This window comes from Stenella coeruleoalba, assembly GCF_951394435.1.
Source record: "Stenella coeruleoalba genome assembly, chromosome: 7".
NCBI classification, from domain to species: Eukaryota; Metazoa; Chordata; class Mammalia; order Artiodactyla; family Delphinidae; genus Stenella; species Stenella coeruleoalba.
The window spans coordinates 69,875,628-69,897,991 of record NC_137153.1 but is presented as its reverse complement, the minus strand read 5'-3'; the positions used below and the strand labels follow the sequence as shown (position 1 = coordinate 69,897,991).

The 22,364-nt window shown below is 43.6% G+C and overlaps 1 protein-coding gene across 4 annotated transcripts in view; it reads left to right on the top strand.

Annotated features, from left to right (window-relative positions):
• VLDLR (very low density lipoprotein receptor) overlaps window positions 1-8,848 on the top strand; it is a 31,726-nt gene extending 22,878 nt beyond the window's left edge. For 3 of the 4 annotated variants that reach the window (XM_079925815.1, XM_079925816.1, XM_079925814.1), the window contains 8 exons: window positions 231-449; window positions 2,199-2,317; window positions 2,927-3,066; window positions 3,389-3,530; window positions 4,374-4,520; window positions 6,211-6,291; window positions 7,133-7,302; window positions 8,193-8,848. In XM_079925815.1, coding sequence (XP_079781941.1) covers window positions 231-449; window positions 2,199-2,317; window positions 2,927-3,066; window positions 3,389-3,530; window positions 4,374-4,520; window positions 6,211-6,291; window positions 7,133-7,302; window positions 8,193-8,228 — 1,054 coding nt within the window. In that variant the 3' untranslated portion in view covers window positions 8,229-8,848. Of the gene's footprint in view, window positions 1-230; window positions 450-2,198; window positions 2,318-2,926; window positions 3,067-3,388; window positions 3,531-4,373; window positions 4,521-5,739; window positions 5,824-6,210; window positions 6,292-7,132; window positions 7,303-8,192 lie in introns of all 4 variants that reach the window. The other variant, XM_079925817.1, reaches the window with a different exon arrangement.
• Window positions 8,849-22,364: the final 13,516 nt, after the last annotated feature.

The following is a 22,364-nucleotide window of genomic DNA, read 5'->3' as shown; positions in this document are numbered from 1 at the left end:
GAAGTGTGGTGTTCTTGCACGTAGAGTACAGACCAACAATGAGATAACCTACAGTATTGTTTAGGATCAGTAAGCAAAATGGTTACATAATTTGAGTGGTGAGCTGAGCTATGGGGTTTGCTAGAGTTCTTTCCGAACAAAGTTGTTGACCATTTTGTGAGCAGAAAGTCCATTCTCCAGGCTCCGATGGTGTCAAACTCTTAAATTTCTTGTGACCTATTCTGTTTCAGTGCCTCAATTGATGACAAGGTTGGTAGACATGTTAAAATGATCGACAATGTCTATAATCCTGCAGCCATTGCTGTTGATTGGGTGTACAAGACCATCTACTGGACTGATGCGGCTTCTAAGACTATTTCAGTAGCTACCCTAGATGGAACCAAGAGGAAGTTCCTGTTTAACTCTGACTTGCGAGAGCCTGCCTCCATAGCTGTGGACCCGTTGTCTGGGTTTGTATTCTGTGTTTTTCATCACGTAGCCTTTCGGATGCTATCTGCATAGGTCAGGAGCTTTCCTCATGCCTAAAGCAGTACTTAAATCCCAAGACTTAGCAGCTCCCCACAACAAAGAATCATCCAGTCCAAGATGTCAGTGGTGCCACTGTTGAGCAACCCGGGGATGGCCTCGTCTATACAACAGGCCCTCCCTGAGCAGATGACTGCTGGTTCACATTAGTGGAACAACATTTCTGATTTGAGGTACACCAAAAAGCTGTATCTAAACCCTTATGCCCACCCAGCTTCTATGCAAGTGATTTTTTTTAATTGAGGTATAGTTGATTTACAATGTTGTGTCAATTTCTGCTGCACAGCAAAGTGATTCAGTTATACATATATACATTCTTTTTCATATTCTTTTCCATTATGGTTTATCACAGGATATTGAATATAGTTCTCTATGCTATACAGTAGGACCTTGTTGTTTATCCATTCTATGTGCAATAGTTTGCATCTGATAACCCCAAACTCCCAATCTATCCTTCCCTCACCCCTGCTTCCCCTTGGCAACCACAAGTCTGTTCTCTATGTCTGTGAGTCTGTTTCTCTTTCATAGATAAGTTTGTGTCGCTATGCAAATGATTTTTAATTTCTGTCTGAACACTTTATCAGGTCAGCTCTGGATGATCCAACCTAAGTAGTAGCATGAGTTGTAAGGGTTTTGGTATCCACATTACCTCTAGGCTTTCATCTAAATGTGCAAGTTGTCTGAAAGTCCAGTGGAAATAAACAGACCTCTCTAGAAACATTTCACTGAGGACTTCCCCCAAACTGCCCCTAAATAATATAGAAAAGCAGCTGTTAGGAATTTGACTATGAAGAATATGTGGTACACATATACAATGGAATATTACTCAGCCATAAAAAGGAATGAAATAGTGACATTTGCAGAGAAGTGGATGGACCTAGAGACTGTCATACAGAGTGAAGCAAGCCAGGAAGAGAAAAACAAATATCATATAATATCGCTTATATGTGGAATCTAGAAAAATGGTACAGATGAACTATTTGCAAAGCAGAAATAGACACACAGATGTAGAGAACAAACATATGGATACCAAGGGGGGAAAAGGGGAGGGATGAATTGGGAGATTGGGATTGACATATATACACTACTATGTATAAAATAGATAACTAAGGAGAACCTACTGAATAGCACAGGGAACTCTACTCAGTGCTCTGTGGTGACCTAAATGGGAAGGAAATCCAAAAAAGACGGGATGTATGTATACACATAGCTGACCCGCTTTGCGTTATAGCAGAAACTAACCCAACATTGTAAGGCAACTATACTCCAATAAAAATTAATAATTAAAAAAAAAAGGTATCTGACTAAGGCTGTAGTAATCACAGTTGGCCCCCATGAAGCCTCACTAGGACACAGTCAGCCCGCCCCTACTGTAAAACTTAACAGATATTCATCTTTTGCTCCACTGAAAGAATTGGCCTTTTATACAGGAAATATATAACCTGTGACTTTGGGCTGAAATTTAAATAGCAGACTTATATAGTTTACTATAGTTAATAATGAGCTTGTAGATTCAGTGTTAACTTCTGTTTACCCAGAACATAATCTAGACCCTTGAGTGGCACAATTTGTACCCTAGAGTTTTCTGCTCACTCTTTGAAAATGTCTGTCTCAAGCTGCAACTTTATTCCTTCTAAACCAGCAAGGCTTATTTCTAATTTAATTCTTCCCAGCTTTGTGTACTGGTCAGACTGGGGTGAACCAGCTAAAATCGAAAAAGCCGGAATGAATGGATTTGATAGACGGGCGCTGGTGACAGCGGACATTCAGTGGCCTAACGGAATTACACTTGGTACGTATGTTCTTCCTTCCTCGACCACGCTTCGGCTGTCTGCAGAGTTGTAACTCATCTTCATAGTTAACTCTGGACTACAGCAGACAACCCTCATGGTGCCTTCTTTAGCAAGGACTTAGGATGAGAGGAACCGAACAGTACAAGTGGAATGGTGGACTTAACAGATGACATGCTCCATAATTACTAGCTTTTCTAGCCATTTGGAGCTAACGTGTGACATGAATTAGGTGAATCTTGGGCCTTGTGAACTCTCATCCTACGTACTCCTGGCCTAGGAGTCGCAGCATTTCCTGAATTGCAGGCTCATAACGGTTTTCTTCTGGCTCCTAAGGGGAGAGCAACAAAATGCTCACCTCTTTTAATACTTCTATAACGTCACTAACACTTCTTAAGTCAGTTACTTTGACAATCTCAGGTACCCCTTGAGTCCCCCAAATGAATGTGGGTACAGATTCTGCATGCTGCTTCACAAGGTTGGTGGGACCCTGTTAACAGCCCCTGCTGGAGAAGGAACCGTGAAAGTAGAGTATTGGATTCCTTAGCTATTTTAAATGGAAGCAGGGCAGTACTGACTTCTTATACAGTGACCATTCTTCTCCTACCCAGACCTCATAAAGGGCCGCCTCTATTGGCTGGATTCCAAATTGCACATGTTATCCAGTGTGGACTTGAACGGCCAAGATCGCAGGGTGGTCCTAAAGTCTCTGGAATTCCTAGCTCATCCCCTCGCGCTCACAATATTTGAGGTAAGACGTGTGTCTCACATCTAAGTGTATACCTCTGAGTTACTGTAGCACCTTGGGGAGAAGGAACAGGGGAAGGAGGGAAGGACAGAGGGGCATGACTTGAGAAACTGCGTTCACCTAAAACCTGGGACAAATGACGTGCTGATTCCTCATAGCATTTTAAGAAACTTGAACTCATGCTTCTCTTAGAGTTTTACATCCGATGTCCCAGACCAGCTTTAAATAAACTTGGTCCATTAAATTGCCAGTAAATAATAATGACCTTAGAGACTGACTCGTGTTCATCCTACACGTACATACTAATATGGGGGTTCTGCTTTAGGATCGTGTCTACTGGATAGATGGGGAAAATGAAGCCGTCTACGGCGCCAATAAATTCACTGGATCGGAGCTGGCCACTCTAGTCAACAACCTTAACGATGCCCAAGACATCATCGTCTATCATGCACTTGTACAGCCATCAGGTACTGTGGGGAAGCAGAGCCCCTCGTGGCTACTTTCAGGGTAGCAGCATGACACAGTGCCCCTGGGTATCCGTAGCTCCCTAGCAACTCAGCTTGCTCTACGATGGAACTTTCCCCTCCTGGACCCTCCCTCAAACCTGGTGCTCGGTATATTTTATTCTGACTTCCAAGTCAAAGAGCTTGAGAACGTCATCTCTTAGCTGCCCTCCCAACCATCAGTGCTCTTTTATTTCAGTCCCTTCCATATCTCCTTGGCATTCATTCCTTCTTGCTAGGACTTTTGCACTAGCCTCCAAAGTCGCTTTTATGCCACAGCCTTTTCCTCCCTCCCCACTGTGGCACATCGTATATGGAATTGTGTGCTTCCTCAAACACTATGGTCTCCTGCTCAGAATACTTGACTGGTTCTACCCAAATGAAACCCTTAAACCTCCCCATAGCTGGGTTCCTTCTGTTTTGTGGGAGTGAGGCAAAGCCGCAGAGCATGCTTCTCTCCTTCCTCTGAGCCTCAGACTAGCCAGTTTGTAAGCTTTGGACCAATAGGGAGGCCAGGTCCGGTCACCCATCTCCTTTCCCCACCTCTTCCCTCACCACCCATCTGTTTACGGCATAACTCTTGTCCTACTTCCAAGAAGTTTCTGTGGCACTTTGCTGTCCTTAGAGCATGCTGCCTGTACCCTTACATTTATCCTTCACTGGTATTGGTTTAACTTTAGGGTTTGACAGAGTATACGAGTTTGGGCTCCTTGGAGACAAGGAGTCACGTCTTCAGCATCTAGAACCAAAGTTTATGTACAGCAGGCACTGGAAGACCCATTTTAAAGGACTTTTCTTTCTGAACAGGTAAAAACTGGTGCAAAGAAGACATGGAGAATGGAGGATGTGAATACCTCTGCCTGCCAGCCCCACAGATTAATGACCACTCTCCAAAATATACCTGTTCCTGTCCCAATGGCTACCGTCTAGAGGACAATGGCCGAGAATGCCAAAGTAAGGCTTTTTACTTTTCAAACACAAGCAGGACATACAACAGGCATTAGACTAAAACACTAGCTACAGAAACTAGCCTGGATTTTAAGAATTCTGTTTTAACTCACTCTTGGAATGGATTGGAGAACATATCTGCTACTGTTGCATGCCAGGAGTTCACATCACTACTTCAGGACTAACTCATTTCAACACTAGATGAGTCTACAGGTGACTATGCTGATTTATACCAATAACAGCACTGAGCCAGCCAACTTGCAGATAATTAAACAAAGTCTTAACATTTGCCTCCAAAGAGAGAGGCCTGAAATTAGTCTTAAAAAAGGCCTTGGGGGACTTCCCTGGTGGCTCAGTGGTTAAGAATCCGCCTGCCAATGCAGGGGTCATGGGTTCGATCCCTGGTCCGGGAAGATCCCACATGCCACAGAGCAACTAAGCCTGTGTGCCACAACCACTGAGCCTGGGCTCTAGAGCCCGCGAGCCACAAGTACTGAGCCCCACGTGCCACAACTACTGAAGCCTGCACGCCTAGAGCCCGTGCTCCGCAATAAGAGAAGCCACCGCAGTAAGAAGCCCGCACACCGCAATGAAGAGTGCCCCCCACTCACCGCAACTACAGAGCAAGAAGACCCATCGCAGCCAAAAAAAAAAAAAAGGCCGTGGTTACAGGAAACCCTCTGGCCCCCGTGGGTGACATTATCTTAAACTCCTACTTAAACGAAACGTGCATTTTAATCTCCTGTTCTTAGCTTTCGATTAACCGGCAAATTAAACCCGCGGGTTGTGAGCAAGGATCTCATATTGTGAGGTTTTTATTAGCGTGATACTGAGTCCCTACGGGGACTAGCTCTGTTTACTGAGAAAGCAGTTACCAGACAATTAGGCAGGAAGACTGGTATGCCTGGTGGTCTGCTTTTGAGAGCATTTCTTGCAGCTTCCAGGAGCCTGGGACTTTGCTTAGAGGGGTCCTTAAGTGAGGCCGTCGGTCCTTTTGAATTGTCTAATTCCAGATGCTTGCGATTCTGCCCGAAGACCCCAGTGTCTCTCTGGTTTTGCTGCTGTTTCCCTTGGTTATGGCACACCCACCCTGCAACTCGGTTTGGCAGTGGTTCGTCCATTTCCCGCAGCGTTCAAATAACCCATCGCATGGCTTGTCTGGGCTAAACGGCTATAGCCACTCTGGAACCTTGGCATTGACCTGGTTCTTGGTTTTGTAATTCAGGTACTGCAACTACTGTGACTCACAGTGAGACAAAAGATACCAACACAACAGAAATGTCACCAACTAGTGGACTAGCTCCTGGAGGTATTGGGTTCCGTTCTGCAAACTGTTCATCTCAGCTAACAGCCACACTCTTTGTACCTACCTGTTCCTTAAATCATTAATGCAGCCTTTAACTACTCATTCTGCCCCTAATTGGTAACCTATGTTTAAACTCCAAAGACTTAGAACCTGCAACCCTTAGCCTGACCTGACTCATTAAGATTCCTCTCAGACAGCTGTTAGTGAAACGGCTATTATAGCCTGAGACTCACAAATACTTCTAGACCGGTTATTCTTGGTACACGACTGTAATAGATGTTGAACATCAGTGATGGATGCAAAAGGGCGTGAGGCTCTCTCTACCAGGTGGTTGAATTTCTAAGTCTGAATTCAGATCCTTCTAAACTGATTCCTTTTATTCCCCCGTAGAGATCAATGTGACCACAGCAGTATCGGAGGTCAGTGTTCCCCCAAAAGGGACTTCTGCTGCCTGGGCCATCCTTCCCCTCTGTAAGTAGATTCCCCACATATCTGGATCCAAGGAACTTCTTAAATACTCGATGGGTATTTCTAGTTCATCTAGAGATGCCCTTCCCGTGGCCCCTTGTACTGTCATAGCACTCGTGACACTGAATTACCCTTGCTCCCCTCACCAGCCCGGCACACTGATTTCAGAGTCCACAGCCTTCTGTACAGTGGTATCCTTAGCACAGCGACCAGCAGTGATGAATGGTGCCTACTGCTTTCTACTTCAGAGCTGTTCGTCCGGCTTTATCCCCTTTCATAATAAGTCCTTTCCAGTGAAGAGCACTGTTCTGTTCCCCTTCGAAATATGTATAACACTTCATACAGAGGAGCTACACAAATGCTAAAATGATTTCTTGAGGAGTTATAGCACTTGTAGAGGGTAAATTAAAAACAGTTAAGAATTTTCAAACGCTCTAAAGCTATTCCAGGGCGTGTGAATTCTAAAGCACTATGCCAAATGGCCTCTTTATCCTAAATTATGGGATTCCAAGCTTGGCTAACAAACCAGGAGGACCACTTGAAGAGCCCTCCAGAAGCTTCCGCAGTTCAAATTCAGTCAGCCTGGGGAGGGGCCCAGGACTCCACATTTGCCCAGATGGATGTGCTGAGCTGAGCACCAGAGTCTATAGAATAACACAACCTCTGGTCTGAACTTGTTTTAAGCTCCCAGCCCATTTATAGTCTAACTTCTAGTCATCCCAGATTCCTAAAACGTGAAGCTTTTATTAATTAAAAGCTCGGATTATCGTGGATTCTTTAGCATGATCTTTTTCGTATGTTTTGAAACTAGACCTTGTTTAGTCACCTTCTAACTTTTTTGCAGTGCTCTTAGCAATGGCAGCCGTAGGTGGCTACTTGATGTGGCGGAACTGGCAACACAAGAACATGAAAAGCATGAACTTTGACAATCCTGTGTACTTGAAGACCACTGAAGAGGACCTGTCAATAGACATTGGTAGACACAGTGCTTCTGTCGGACACACGTACCCAGCAGTAAGTCAGCTTTGTGTCTTTATGTACCATGACTCGCAGTAGGACTTTTTGGAAAGGACACCACAACTCAAGCTATGGCTGCCTGGGCTAGAAAGAACCATTAGAATCATGGAGCCACCGAATACTTCATCTACTACCTGGAGATTAGACAGTCTAGGCTGTTAGAACTTAAGTAAGTCAGTTGACAAGTATCTGCCCCAAACAGAATGACAAGTCAATTAAGGACATCACTATACAATTTGAGATATTTTGGGTTATAGAAACTACATGTAAACATTAGCATGTATCTAGGAGCCAAGTGTCTCCTTTCTAAACTGTTCCATCAGTTGCCTGCTGGATACTTAAAAGTAAATTAGCATATCATAGATAGGGGGGTTGACTTAAAGTCAGTGTATTGAGCAAGATTCATTTAACCAAAATGACCAGATACTTGAAAATGACCTCTTACACCTCAAGAGCTAGCTTCCATTTCAACAGTAGAGTCAGTCACTTGTTCTTCAGTTGAAACTCACGTGGAGTATATGGCCTTCACTGACAGAACTCTGAACAGAACAAGTGCTGAGCACTCCCTCAAGCTCTGGTGAAACAAGAGTGTGGTCAGTTCATGGCACACGTGTGTCTTTTCACATTTTTCTCCAGGTTCTAAAATCATTAAGTAGAACAGGCAGAATTAGTCACACTGTTTTCTCTCTCTGCCAAGTAGATAGAGTTGAATTCAAGTTAACATGCATTAGTGATGCAACTCAATACTGTTTGGGATCTGGCTTCCCTCCTGTGCACCTTTGGTCTCTGGATGACCAGCGCAAAAGCAAGGTTCATTTTAGAGACTGAGGTTGCTACCACCAGTGAGGGAATCCCCAGACACATTCCATGCTTTTTCTCTTCCACAGATATCCGTTGTAAGCACAGACGACGATCTAGCTTGACTTCTGAGACAAGCTGTGACCTCTGAGGTCTAAACCAGTAATAACCCACTTCGGAATGGTAACCGAGCCAGCAGCTGAAGCCTCTTTCTTCCTCCAGTTGGGAAGAACATCGAAATATCTTTGCGTGGATCAAGCTTGTATACTTAACCATTTTTATATTACTTTTGTAGATATTCCCGTCCACATTCTACTTCAGCTTTGGATGTGGTTACCAAAAGTATCTGTAACCCTTGAATTTCTAGACAGTATTGCCACCTCTGGCCAAATATGCACTTTCCCTAGAAAGCCATATTCCAACGACGAAACTTGCGCTATAGCGTGTACCACCTGTACATACATTGTATAGGCCATCTGTAAATATCCCAGAGAACAATCACTATTCTTAAGCACTTTGAAAATATTTCTATGTAAATTATTGTAAACTTTTTCAATGGTTGGGACAATGGCAATAGGATAAAACGGGTTACTAAGATGAAATCGCCAAAAAATTTGTAAACTAATTTTGTACGTATGAATGAAATCTTTGACCTCAGTGGAGGTTTGCAAAGACTAAGTATTCAAACTACTGTACATTTTTTTTCCAAGTGCTAAAAAAAATTAAACCAAGCAGCTTAACCATGGTTTGTGCCTATTCCTCTAGGATGAACTTCTGTAAACAAGCTGAGTTAGTAGCAGGTGTCCTAACTAAATAGATGCGCTATGGATCTTGGTATTGTATTATATAAGGAAGCCTACAATTTGGCTGGTTTCTCTTACAATCAAGTGCTAAAAGGATGAGGTACCACTTGATACTTGCCTCCCCAAATATTTATTTTGTAAAAGAAGCTAGCTTAACCTGCACCTGGAATTCTTCTTCTTTGAGGAAAGTTCCTATTCTCATTCATTTGTTGCCTGATCCAGGAACATATGCCAAGATTTCTGTCAATTCTGCTTCTCTGTGCTTAAGTCTCTGTTTTACGTGTCCTATCATTATATAGTGTTCAAGGGCAAGCGCCTTGCAAAGCATGGGTAAGGAGTTCCTCCTTTTACACGCCTAGACAGTCAACCCTGAGGAGAGCTAGGGAGGTAACAAGCAGAAACGCCATTCCTGAACAGTCTAAAGCAGTGGTTCTCAGTGGACTTCAGGTTAGCATCTGCATCACCTGGGAACTTGTTAAACATGCACATTCTCAGGCCCCACCCCAGACCTGCTGAATCAGAAACTCTGAAGGTAAGGTCCAGGGATATATGTTTTCAGAAGCCCTTCAGGTGATTCTGACGTGAACTAAAATTTGAAAACCACGGTTCTAAAGTGACTTCGTGGAGAATCTGTAAGATGATCTAATTTGTCAGGCTGGCTGGCATAGGATGGACTCCTTCTGTGGACAATTTTTGAAACGTGTGATATGAAGAGTAGATAAGAACTTTGGGTAGAAGAAAAAGTAGCACAGAGCTTGCATAAATTTTTCATCAGATTGGCCATTTCTTTCTCTAAAGCCACAGGAAGCCAACAAGCAAGGGAAGATACAATGCTTTAACCCTGGGAAGATGCTCTAGGTGAGAGTCCACTGCAAAAGGTGCAGCAGTCTTCATGAACTGAATCATCAGCACAGTAGCCAAAGGATGAAGAGAAGATGTTTTGAGCAGCTAAATGGATCAGTGGATGAGTCAGAGTACACCTTCATATGGGATATAAATAAGACAGTGGACATGTGGCTTGTGGCTCAGGCAAAGAGATCAATAATCCCGGATGAAGAAGGTGCTTCTGTCATCTTGTTTAATAGGTACCCTCTTGAGATTTTGGTCAAATGGATGAAAGTGAAAGAAAGAATAGGCGTGAACCTTTTTTCTGGGAGATGAGGAGGTCAAACATGTAGAGCAAAAGGACGTAGTTGTGAAGGTAGGACTCTTCTGGCCACCTGTTGCTTCATCTTCAGGTAGTCATAACACTAAACAGGATGTGGCCTGCTGATGTGAGGTATCTGGAGTGCCTATTTGATAAGTAGGTGAGCATTCGTCTTATGTAAACTCTAAAGGCCATTTGGTTGATTGGGACTTTGATCCTGCTCTGGTACAAAACCCACTGATTGGTTTATTCATTTGGAGCAATACAGAATTCCCTCCTAGGAAGCTTAAAGACACCAGTGTTCTCCGCCATTACAAGGATTATACAGTATTAATCAACTCTTAACACCCAAAGTCATAGTTGTTAAGAAGAAAATCAAGCAGATTCTCCATCATCTCTTGGATTCCAGTCCCTAGTGTGTTCCTCCAGGTTCTAGGTCCCAATTTCCAACCTTCCAAGAGTCTAAAGCATCTCATTCTTTTAGCCAAGGACAGAAACGCTAACTTAAAAGGTACAAACTCACTTGAAGAAATGACGTAACTAGATATTTCTATGGAAATTAGAATAGTTACACTGCTAGCCAATTCAGCATGAATTAAGAGATCATGGGAGGCCAGAGCCTGTGCATCGGTACCCACACAAGAACTTTAAGAATCCTATGTGAAACCTTTTGCTGTAAGTTTGCTGTGTCTCTACAGTTTAATGTGGGAAATGAGAATGAATCAAGAGATAAAATATGAAGCTTAGCAAACGCTAAAGGAGGCTGTTTGAAGTTAAATGAGCCTGTCATACAAGTCACAGAAAGGAAGTCCTCCAGAGGCTTTACCAACTGCTAGAAAGACTGATACTGATAGATGAATAAACAGGTTTGTGGCCTCTGGTAAGGAAATCCAGTCAAGTCTTTGAGTCCAGATTTTTAAGTGACCTTTGCAAGCTATCTACTCGGCAAGAAACAGTCCCAGTTGATCAACCAGCTCTCTTAAAACATTCTTACAGCTATTTTAAAGCCTCGGTATCATTTCCGAACCTATGGTATTCAATTCTTGATGAACACAAGGCAAAAAGATGGAGACTTCGACTTTGACACTTGCTTCTGTTCCTTATATCTTTGGAAGTCTGATAGCCCTTCTCAAAAAATGAGAAGACAGGCTTTCAATAGCAAAAGTATAGGGCATTTAAAGGACTAACTCTTCAGTTAACACTTAGAAACGGGAGACCTAAATAGAAGTTTCTTTTTTTTAAACCTCTTTATTGGAGTATAATTGCTTTACGATGGTGTGTTAGTTTCTGCTGTATATCAAAGTGAATCAGCTATACACATACATATCTCCCCATATCCCCTCCCTCTTGCGTCTCCCTCCCACAGAAGTTTGCCTTTTAACTATCCTCACACCCAACCAGAAGATTCTGATGGGGTGTACTCCCGTGTCGTGCAGCCCAACGAGTAATTTCCTAGAGTTCTTACCTTGGGAAGCAGTTTACTATTTTGAACCCAGTAGAAGCTTGACTCCTTGCTTTAATGCTGGGGAAACTTTCAAAAAGCATCTACACTTTTGCTGCGACAACTTGGGTCTGAGAATGAAGAATACAACCTGCTAGTTTTTATCATTGATTTTTGCGCTCTCAGTTTCATAATCAAGTGTTCAGCCTGACTCTGGGAAAATTGAGAATTGTATGTCCATGTTTCAGCCATATCGTGGACCTAAACTGCGGAAGTTCAGGAATACATAAAAGTCGAAAAAGCCTTCAAAGGTATCTTCCAAACTCAGCAGGAACAAATTTGAAGATTAAACGATGGCATTTTTTGGGCTTATTTCTCTCAAATCAAGCATAGAAGCTTTCCAGCTCAAAATAAATTCATGGGAAGGGTGATCAGCCTTCTTTCTACGTGAAAAGCTGAATGCGAGATAGTGGTGAGGTCCTATATGTGAAATGTCGGGGTCCAGGGATAAGCTACTAAAAAACAGCCCACAGGAGTGGCCCATCTCTCTGTCCTGTCCCCCAAATGCGTTCAGTGTTTCTGAGCCCGGCTCACCTGAGACACAGGAACGAAGCGGGACCACCGACCAACAGCCCCACTGTCAGTCTCCTTCCAACCACAGTCACTGAGGCAGAAGGAAGGCAGGCTGAGGGTGGAGGTAAGGCTCTGCGGGCGACCCTGTGGCACACCAGAAACAGTTTTCTTCTTCACTGTGCTCAAGGGCAAAGTCAGATTGGCAGCAAGGAGGTTAAGGGCGCTGGCTGCTGCGTCAGCCTTGCATGTGGTACCTTCGGGCAAGTCACTAAGCCACTCTGTACACAGAGGTGCTGGGGACTCTCTTGCTATGACACGGTAAGGATTCAGTGAGAAAGCACACGAAAGCTCATCCCTGCCTCTGGCATTTAGAGGGTGCAAGGCACACGTCACTGCTCTATGTCACTCTCAGAGGTATGCCTCTACTTGTGTTTGTGGTGGCACGGTCTAGAAACTAGTAAGCGACCTGCCCAGTGAGAATTACAGGTAACTTAACTCATTGAGTAACACGCATTAGACCTTGTCCCATCTGTTTTCCACTATACCTATTTGATGAGATCGAAGTCTGAAATTCAGGTAGAAATAGTACCTTTTATGTAGATAAAAAGGCTTAAAGGATTACATGCTTTGAACCCTAGAAACAGAGCAGGTGTGTTTCTGCCTCAACCTTCTGACTTCACTGCCAAAGACGTGGAAATAAATATTTGGGGGCCTGCACAGGCTTTGGATGGCAGCCAAAGCACTTTGAATCTCAACTTCTCATCATACGTTTAATAACGTGCTAAATAAATGCTCTCGTGTATTTTATTTGATCTTCACAACAAACTGAATAGGTAAGTATTACCTCCATTTTATAGATGTGAAAACTGAGGCTACAAATAAATGATTCCAAACCCTATGTGCTTACTGGCATCTCCTCTCAGGAAAGGAGGCAGTGCTGTGTAAAGGTTAAGGTGAATGTCACGTTGTATGTTTGCTGAGTTCCCTTTACTAATGACCTTAGGATGCTTCCACAGTTTCTCAGATGCCCACGATGGCTGACTTCCAATATGGTGGCACACGGGGGTGGAACGCTAGCACCTCCACATCAGGTTGGCACAGAATAAGTGTATTAGTTCTGTGCCATGCCTACAAGATGCTAGAAGTTCCAGAATTATTTTCCTTGGCCATCACAGAAGCAGGAGTAGATTACTGGATTGCAAAGTGAAAGATAAAGAGTCCCTAAAGGAATTTATAGACATGCAACATCATTCCTGTGTATGAAGACACTGGGGAAAACAAGCTGTAACACAACAAATCTTAAATTTTACGGTTATTATAAGGAGATACATGCCCAAGAAGACAGAAAGAACTGGAACTTGAGTCCACGGAGTGATGATGCTGTAACCCTAAGACTGGATCTTAGGTATTCTGGAATCTACCCCTGAGACCTGGGCATTGCTCACATTTCACACATACGCAAGGAGGGGGAAGAATTCTTTGAACGAAATGACTGGCTTTGACAAAACTCTCTTGCCCTTTTAAAAATGTCACCTGATACCAAAATGTGACTTAAGAGCACGTAAGGCCTCAGGAGTCCAGAGCGTACCACCAGTTATCACGCTCAGAATCTTCAGAATTCTAGAGGCACATGTTGGGACACATCCCATCCTGCTGACCTGTAGATAAACTGTTTTATTAATGAACTGTACGTTTAACCTAAATAAAGTTTATTTTTGAGAGAATTATTGTGAGCCTTTCCTTTCTCTAGAGCACTTTTCCAAAAGTTTTTACCCAAATCTTTCTCCTTTTCTCAACTGAATATGGCTCAGTCACCCCTTTCTGGGAAGCAACCAGGGCCACCAGATCTGGGCCCATCAAGTTGAAAGAATGAGAGATGTCCCTTTTCTGGCCATCTTTAGAAGTATAGTTAGTGCCTCACCAGAGACAGCCAATGTGCCACCCTCTCAAACTCCCCCTTTCCACCCCTCCCATGAGAGAAACGAAAATCAAAGCCACTATTACCAAAGAATGTTAGGCCAGAGCTTCCTCCCTGTGGATGACAGAGAACAGGCCCTAAAGGTAGGAAGCCCCAGGGTGACAGGACAAGACAGGCCTTGACAAGCAAGAAAAATCATTTTGATACTTTCCCCTCATCAGCTTTTCAGTGGTCTGTGTTGAAATTCATTTATGATAAGGCTAAATTTTTATGAGCCTTTAGACACAGATATTCCATCCGAAACTTTTTCCAAGCAAGGGCTCCCAAATGTCTGAGTGATATTGGGAGCTCAACCTTGGAATTGGCTCAGGGAGTAGTGGGAAGAAAATAAGGAAATTGAGGGAAAGATAAACTGTCAAAAAAAAAAACATCTTTAAAAGCTCAACAGAGAGTCCTTAATGAATTTAAGATGCACTTAATGAGTGAAATGTTGAGTGAATACCAGCTTTGCAGTGACAGGAATGTAAGTTTGTTCCCTCCTCCACCTGACTAGCTGTGGCCACGGGTAGGTTGCTTATCATCCAAACTTCTGTCCTCTGAAAATCGTAACACCTACTTGCATAGGGTCCTCCTAAGACAGAGAGGCAACACTTATAAAGTGCTTTATTCAAGTAACAGCTGCTGTTCTCCAGTGCCAAAAAAATCATAATTCATTTTTTTAAAAAGTTAAAATTCTTGACTTGTGTCCATTTGGAGATCTGACTTTGGTCTGCACTCATACTCAATCCCATTTGCAAGCGTTCCCTCTTAGGTCTCCCCTCGGACTGCTAGCATTTGGAGATCTTTCTTCACTCCAAGAAATCAAATTCAATCGTGCTGTACCCAAGAGCTCTGCAGAAATCCTTGTATGTGTGACCCTCTGCTGATTAAAGCGCACAGGTGACTGGTTTAAGTTCACCGGTTATGCAGAGAGGTCTGTTTAATCAGTGGGGGGAAAAGATGTTAAACTTTGTGCCACTCCAGGAGGTGAGGTTAGCACGATCTTTGGATTTATCACGCTTAGCAAATGTGATGGGCCCATAACCTAAGAGATGTGGAGGAATGATAAATATTGGGTCTGAACATTTAACTAATGCTCTGGGCTCTTACTTAGAGGTATTTCTTGCCTACTGGTTGATCGAGGGCAGAGAGTATGGTTTAAACCCATAGTCATGTATGTTTTCTTAAATTCGTCCATTTACATGTGATATTTGCCAGGGACTACTTCTCTAAAGCTAAAAGCAAACTTCCCTTTTTACCTGACCCCAAACAAATAGCCCTGTGATTTCCTGAGAAGGGCTTATAAATGCTGGAGGATGATTTTAGATAACTAGATAAGCACTGGCATTCCTTCTCTGGTGTCAGGGTACTTACAGTGAGAGTTTCTGAAAGGTTCTAGAACAGTTTTACAATTGGCATATCCTAAATTGATCATCAGTTAGGAGGGAACTCAAAAAGCTCTTGAACTTTTAATGAAATTGAGGAAAGATATATATGCACCAACCCCTTCAAAAGGTACCGCCTCTATGCGCACACACGCGCACACACGCGCGCACACACACACTTCATTTGTCCTTATTTCATGCATTTGTTCGATACCACCTATGTGCCATACTTTGTTCTGGATTCTGGGGAACCAGTGGAGGACAAAACAGGCCAAAGCCCCATCCTTCATGGTGCTCATTCTAGCTGGGAGTCAGGAATGGAACAGACATTTAATATGTCAGGGAGTGATAAGAACTCCAAAGAAAAACAACCAGAGTAGAGGGCAGAGAATGATAGAATGAGCTATTTTAGAAACAGCCATCAAGGAAGCCCTCCAAGGAGGTGACTTGGGCAGAGAACCTGGTAGAATTGTGGAAGTGGCCTACTGAGGACAGAGCAGAAGCAGAAGTCCTGAGGCAGGAGCATGCTTGTTTCATCTGTGATAAAGCAAGGTGGCCATGTAGGTGGAGGTGACCAAGGCAGAGAGGGAGGGGAGAAGGGAGCAGCAAAGACCAAGTGATGTAGACTTCTAGGGATGTGGTTGGGGTTTGGGATTTTAAGCGATGGGACCACTTAAGAGGGTTTGGGGGCAGTAGAGGGACATCTCATTTTAAAAGGATCGTGCTGACTGCTTTGTTGAGAATAGGCTGCAGGGAAGCAGGGGTGGAAACAGGGAGATAAGTTAGGAGACTATGGCAGTAAGGCAGGTAGATGGCCATGGCTTGGGCTGGGGGGGATGGAAGAAAGCTCTACTCTACATGCAGCGGCCATGGGGATGGTGAGGGCATAGTACGTGTACAAGCCGTGTCCCTGGAGTGGAGAATACGTCATGATAGTTGGTCCCCTCCTCCAGGAAAAGCTAGCTGGTTTCCATCCCAGCTGTGCTCTCTACCTGCGGGTATCGGTTTGGCTGCCCCCTGACTGGGCAGGGGTGACAGGCATGACTGCAGCATCAGTGGAGAAACTCAATGAGGCTGCATGGTAGCCGGAGGGAAAGTCACGCTTCTCCTCCCTAACAAAGGAAGTCTGCATCTTGAAGAAGGTACGAGCCTGGAGCATAAATCCCAGTCCACAGAAGTGCAAGCTTTTCACCCATTCAGAGGGAGTCCTCCGACCTGGCAGGGTCCTTTTTGTACAGAGTTCTGTGCTAGCTCTTGAGCAATGTCCTCTACAGGCATGTTTTCTATAGGTGGCACAATGTTCTTTTCAATGTAATGGCTTTAGACAGGATCCAGCATTTTCCATCTATCCAACTGCTATGTATTTATACGTTCCCTGTTACCCACCCGGTCTTTAAAGGCATTGGCAGATTATCGGAACTATTTCCCCCAACAAATTTCAGAATCCTGGTATTTCTCAGTTGAAAGGGATCCCAAGGTCACTGAGTCAGGTACTTGTCTGATACCGTTGGTAACAGGTCCCAGCTGGGGAAGCAGAACATGTCTGCCTATATCTACCCAGCAAGGAGACCCCATTCATCAGACAATGACCCACAGAGTAAGTTACTCTCCTAATGTGCCTAGAAATTCAACAAAAGCTCGTGAGCCTTAATATATATATATATATATATATATATATATATATTAAAAAAAAAAAAAGAACATTGTTTTGAAAGACAAGTGCCTCCTAGGACCCAAAATCTGAGGAAAGGAATTTTTTTTTCTGTCCTCTTTTCGAGGAAAGGCTCTTTAAGTGAGGTGAGTCTCTGAAGGGCACCCATGCATGTCACAGAACAGAAGCCAAATATTAACAAACAGCTTGGAAACAGAAAACAGTCTCTTCCCAGACGTCAGCCCCGGTACCTGTTTCCATTCAGAAAAGAGAAGCAACCTTTCCTATCTCAGGATCCGGTCACCTCCGGAGAGGACGAGGCTGGGACTAGAGGCTACGTGCCATTCTCCCTGGCTTCTCCCTCCCCTGCAGCAGGCACTGTGTGCCCAGCACTCTGCGCACTATCTCTACTAGGAAACAAATAAGATTTCCATGGACCTCATTAATAGTGCCAATTCGCCAAAAGCGGCACACCGGTTTCGACGGAATCTCTAGTTCTCTTAGAAATCCAGTGACATGAAGGTGAAAAAAAAGACGACTTAAAACCCAAACTAACTGTAGCTTCTTTTGCCTTGGCAGGAGGGCTGGGAATGTCCTGGGAAAGGAAATTTCTATACTGCTGTGAGAGAAGGAAAATCTTTGGAGTTGACAAAGGAAGTCCTGGGCTGGGTTTGGGGAGTGAGCGACAGACTGCTGAATTGCTCTGCATTCTAGAAAAGAGGCCTCAGGAGTGGGGTGGGGAAGTCCTGGGAAGCAGTAAGGTGGAGAAGAGGGTGGAGCTACGTGGCGTGCACGGACCTCTGGGGCTCCAGCTGCCGGACAGCAGGAACGTCTAACAGGCAATTTGGGACCGCTGACATTTTCTGCACTGTGAACCCTTCCACCTCTTCAGCTCTTCAGGAAAGTGTGTGGCTTCACACCTTGTGTGAGTGGCTTTTGATGAACGTCCTGGAAAGGAGCCCAGTCCCAGATCTGGATAGACGTGGCAGCAGGACAGGGAAGGGACTTACAGAACAATCCAGGAACTGAACTGAACTCAGTAGCTGCAAGAGCTTAGACAGCAGAAGCCCCCCAGGGACGCTTAGAACGGGGACCGTGGACTTTCTACAGAATGTGAGATGGAAGTTCAAGCCCATATTACCTGGAGCTTAAGGGACAGAGTCACTCCAGATGATGCCGCAAATTGTGACATGTATTAGGTGGGGTCAGGTGGCTTTAGATGATGCATGCTCGGTGTTTTGCTAGTTAGTCAGTGTACAGAACTTATCACAGCAATGGCCTGCAGGGGCTTGGAGTAATTCAAACCATGGAGTCATCTTTCCAAAGTGCAAATATGACTGTGGCACTCCTTATCTTAGATGACTTCTTGCTGCCTGCCGACAGAATGAAAACCGGTATTCTTAGGCTCAGGCTCGAGACCACCATGACCCGACCCCTGCTACTCAATTCTCTTCTATCCTGCAATTCCCCAGCCCAAACTCCACGCTCTGGTAACACCTGTTTGTAATCTCCACCCCACTCCACAAACTGCTGCTTCCCAGACAAAGCTGTGCCTTTGCTCACGCTCTTCCCTCTGCTTTGTGTGCTCTTCTCATCTCTCCTCACTTGGCTCTTACTCTTCTTTCAAGACTCGGTTCACATGTCACCTCCTCCAGGAAGCCTTCTCTGTTGACCCAATTTGACTCATGTGTCTCTTATCTACCCCGTTATATAGAGATTATCTATTTTTATGTGTATACCTTCCTGACTGAATGAAATAAAAGCTTCTCTAATGTAAGAATTCGGTCTTCGTTATCTTTGTCTCCCCCACCATGTATAGCACAAAGTTGGGCACCTTTTAATGCTCGAATACCATTCGTTAATCTGAAACCCACAAACGCAAGCAATATTTTATAAACAAGCATACCAGCACGACGCCTTCAGGTGAGCGTAATCCCATTAAAGAAGTACCCTTGAGAGGTTATTTACCTATTCCAACGTATCCTACACCTCACACAAGTTGGAGGTCCTTTTGTGGACTTAGGTTCAGGGGGCATACGGCTGTCTTTTGCTCACATATTGTTATAGCAAAACTTACATCCTTGAGGGTAGACTGAATATTCTGAAACAGCAAAAATCACTGAGCGTTCTGTCAGGGACCATAGTAATTTTGTCATGTTGATTAAAACCATTTTGACACCCTCCCTGGCCGTCCTAATGAGGAACTCTAACAGAACATACTTCCAGCCAATAGCACCATCTCCGAAATAAACACATAACCAGACAAGGGAATTACACTGACTAGGGTAACACTCATCTAGGTTACTATATACTGCTAAGACAATTTAAAAAGTTATCCTGTAACTTGATAATCACAACTGTTACTTCATTTTAGTGTTTAGAATTAATTTGCTAACGAAGTACCTTACATAGCATGACTACAAAAAGCTTGATCCCACAAGCCTTCGTGTGTTCCGGGAAAAGTGTTACGAGATTTGAGTTCCAATCTTAGTTTTGCCACTTGCCTTACAATCCTGGTAAATTCTCTTCCAGCTCCAAGCCTCCATTTCTTCATCTGTAAAATGAGTCAATGATAAAATCCGACTTAGTTATCAGAGAGTTGAAAGTCAACACTCACGAATCCGTGATTTACTAAGCACTACGACTACACACAGGAGGATTCTGGGTACTCTGAAACAAACACAGATGATTAAGATGAACTCTCTCTTATTTATAGATACAGTTAGGTAACAAGGCAAAGCTGTGCTCAATGGGTACCCAATAAACGTGGCAAACAGACAATAAGCTCTCTGATTGCTTAGGAGATGGAGAAATCTTTGGGGGCTGCCTTGGTGTGGGAAAGGGGGAATTGTTTTTGTGTCTATTAGAGTAATTGTTCTTCACGAATAATCACATTCCTTTTTAAAGTTTGATGAAACCAAAGGATCTGCCCAGAAAAAGACAAAACAAAAAAATTTTAAAAACATACAAAAATTGACATTTAATTTCAGAGATCCCTGTATCTCCTGGTACCTATCTATGGATTCTAAAAATGTCCTATAAACCCCTGTTTATACATTTAAATACATTCACATTTTCCATGACTGTCTCCTTTTTCCCTAAGATTCTACACATAAGCTCTCTGAGATATCATCAAAACGGTATATTAATGGACAGAATAAATTAACCTTATTTAATAACAAAAACCTAACAGTTTTTTCTCTGTGGAACTATAACATTTGGGAGTTGATTTACAAACTATTCAATACGAGGGATGTAATATTAACTCGCCCTTTGTTACATACCAGGTGTGCGTATTTTGGGTTCTGCAAGCTAGGAATCGCTTCATCATCACATCTGTGTTTTCACGCCAGGGAGGCAGTGTGCCATTAATAGTAATAGCAGGGGAGCCAGCGTTAAGAGATTTGAGTTCCGATCTTAGTTTTGCCACTTACTTGCTTTATAATCCTGGTAAATTCTCTTGCACCTCCAAGCCTCCGATTTTTCATCTGTAAAATGAGTCAACGATAAAATTTGAATAAGTCACTTCACATATTTAAAGGGCCAGATGAGATTAACAAATATGTATTATCCAAACGTGAGCTTTTTTTTTTTTTCAGGGATGTTTGAAAAAAAGACCTTTGCCTCGTGTACATTTTGTAGGTTCACTTCCCAGAAGGGCATTTTACGGAAGCTTGACATCACGGACTTTTTTTTTTTTTGCGGTACGCGGGCCTCTCACTGTTGTGGCCTCTCCCGTTGCGGAGCACAGGCTCCGGACGCGCAGGCTCAGCGGCCATGGCTCACGGGCCTAGCCGTTCTGCGGCATGTGGGATCTTCCCGGACCGGGGCACGAACCCGTGTCCCCTGCATCGGCAGGGAAGCCCCGACATCACGGACTTTTTGTTTACAATGAAAATCACTGTGCACGATGTTCTGTGTTTAAAATAACACCACCCATATTGACAATGCCAAGTCAGTCACACTGATGCCAAATGAAAGTCATTCCCTAATCCGCTGAATTTTCCATTGATGTCAATTGTGTCTCCCTCCCAACAGCATTGCATTATATTAGAAAGGTGTGCCTGCTTTACTAACATATAGGCACTGTTTGAGTTGCCGTGCAGAAGAAAACGCTGAACAATGTTCTCATGAAACTTATATTTGGGGAAGTATTTTCACTCATGAGTTGAAAAGAGCTTGTAAAATATGATGGCTTCAGTCTTAAAACAAATAACATATTGTTATTTTTGCAGTTTGAGTTACTAAGCTCCTTGGTTGGCACTGGCCTATCCTATCCCTAGAGCTGATGCAATAAAGTGAAACTCATTGAGAATGGCTACTGCAATCAGATGATCAAATTGCAATATTGTTCTTAAAATAATTAACAGTGTAGAAGGACACATGTAGAATATCATGCCCAGAACAGAAGACTGTGCTTGTGCAAAAGGACAAATCTCCAGTGTTGAGGGCAGGCAGCTAATTTACAGAGTTGTGTTATGAACGAGTCCTTAAGATGTGTGTTTCTTTTATGACTCTTTAAACCTGTAAAGAAAAGAAAATGTGAAATAATTGTGGCTCTCCAAGGACAGTGATGCTTCGAGGACAAAGGACGACCCTGCCTGCAAAGTTTCAGTGTTACACCCCCTACAGGACTCTTAATCCCCCTACCCACCATGTTGTGATGGTTACGAAATTCCTCCACCCACCTGGGCCCTGGGACCTGTCCCAAATAAGGAAAGGCATCTGGCCTGTCCCACTCCCACCCTATAGAAGGAAGGTATATGTGCCTCGACCAGTCAGTAAACGAAATTTTCACCTCGGACCATTCCTTTGTTTTCTGGCTCTAAAAACTGATCAATAGCACATGTTCGGGCTCGACTCTCCCAGACTACTAGGAAGTCAGCTCGCTGTTCTGGCAGCGACCCTTCCTTCTAATAAATTCTATCTTCTTTACATTCTGCCTTGTGTCTGGAAATTCCTTTCCAAACCGCGTTCAGACCACAATAATCACTTTCCTTTTAAAAAACTTCAATCACTTAAAAATGCTGCAATCTAACTCTGGTTTGGGGACTTCATAAAGCAGGCGTAAAGCCAGACTGGACTTATTTAGCCTAACGAGAAACCTTGGGCACCAAGATAAATTTTTCAGTGACAACGGTTGCACCACCCTTAGAGCCTCTCGGTGAAGAAAAGGCACCTTCCAGCCTATCTGCAGTTGTCATCAAATGGAGTCACTTTCCCTTTTATGTGGGGAGTTTCCTCAAGCCTGTGAAAAATTGAGCAAAGCTTTATCTGCAGAACTTTTGGAAATTATGTTTTTCC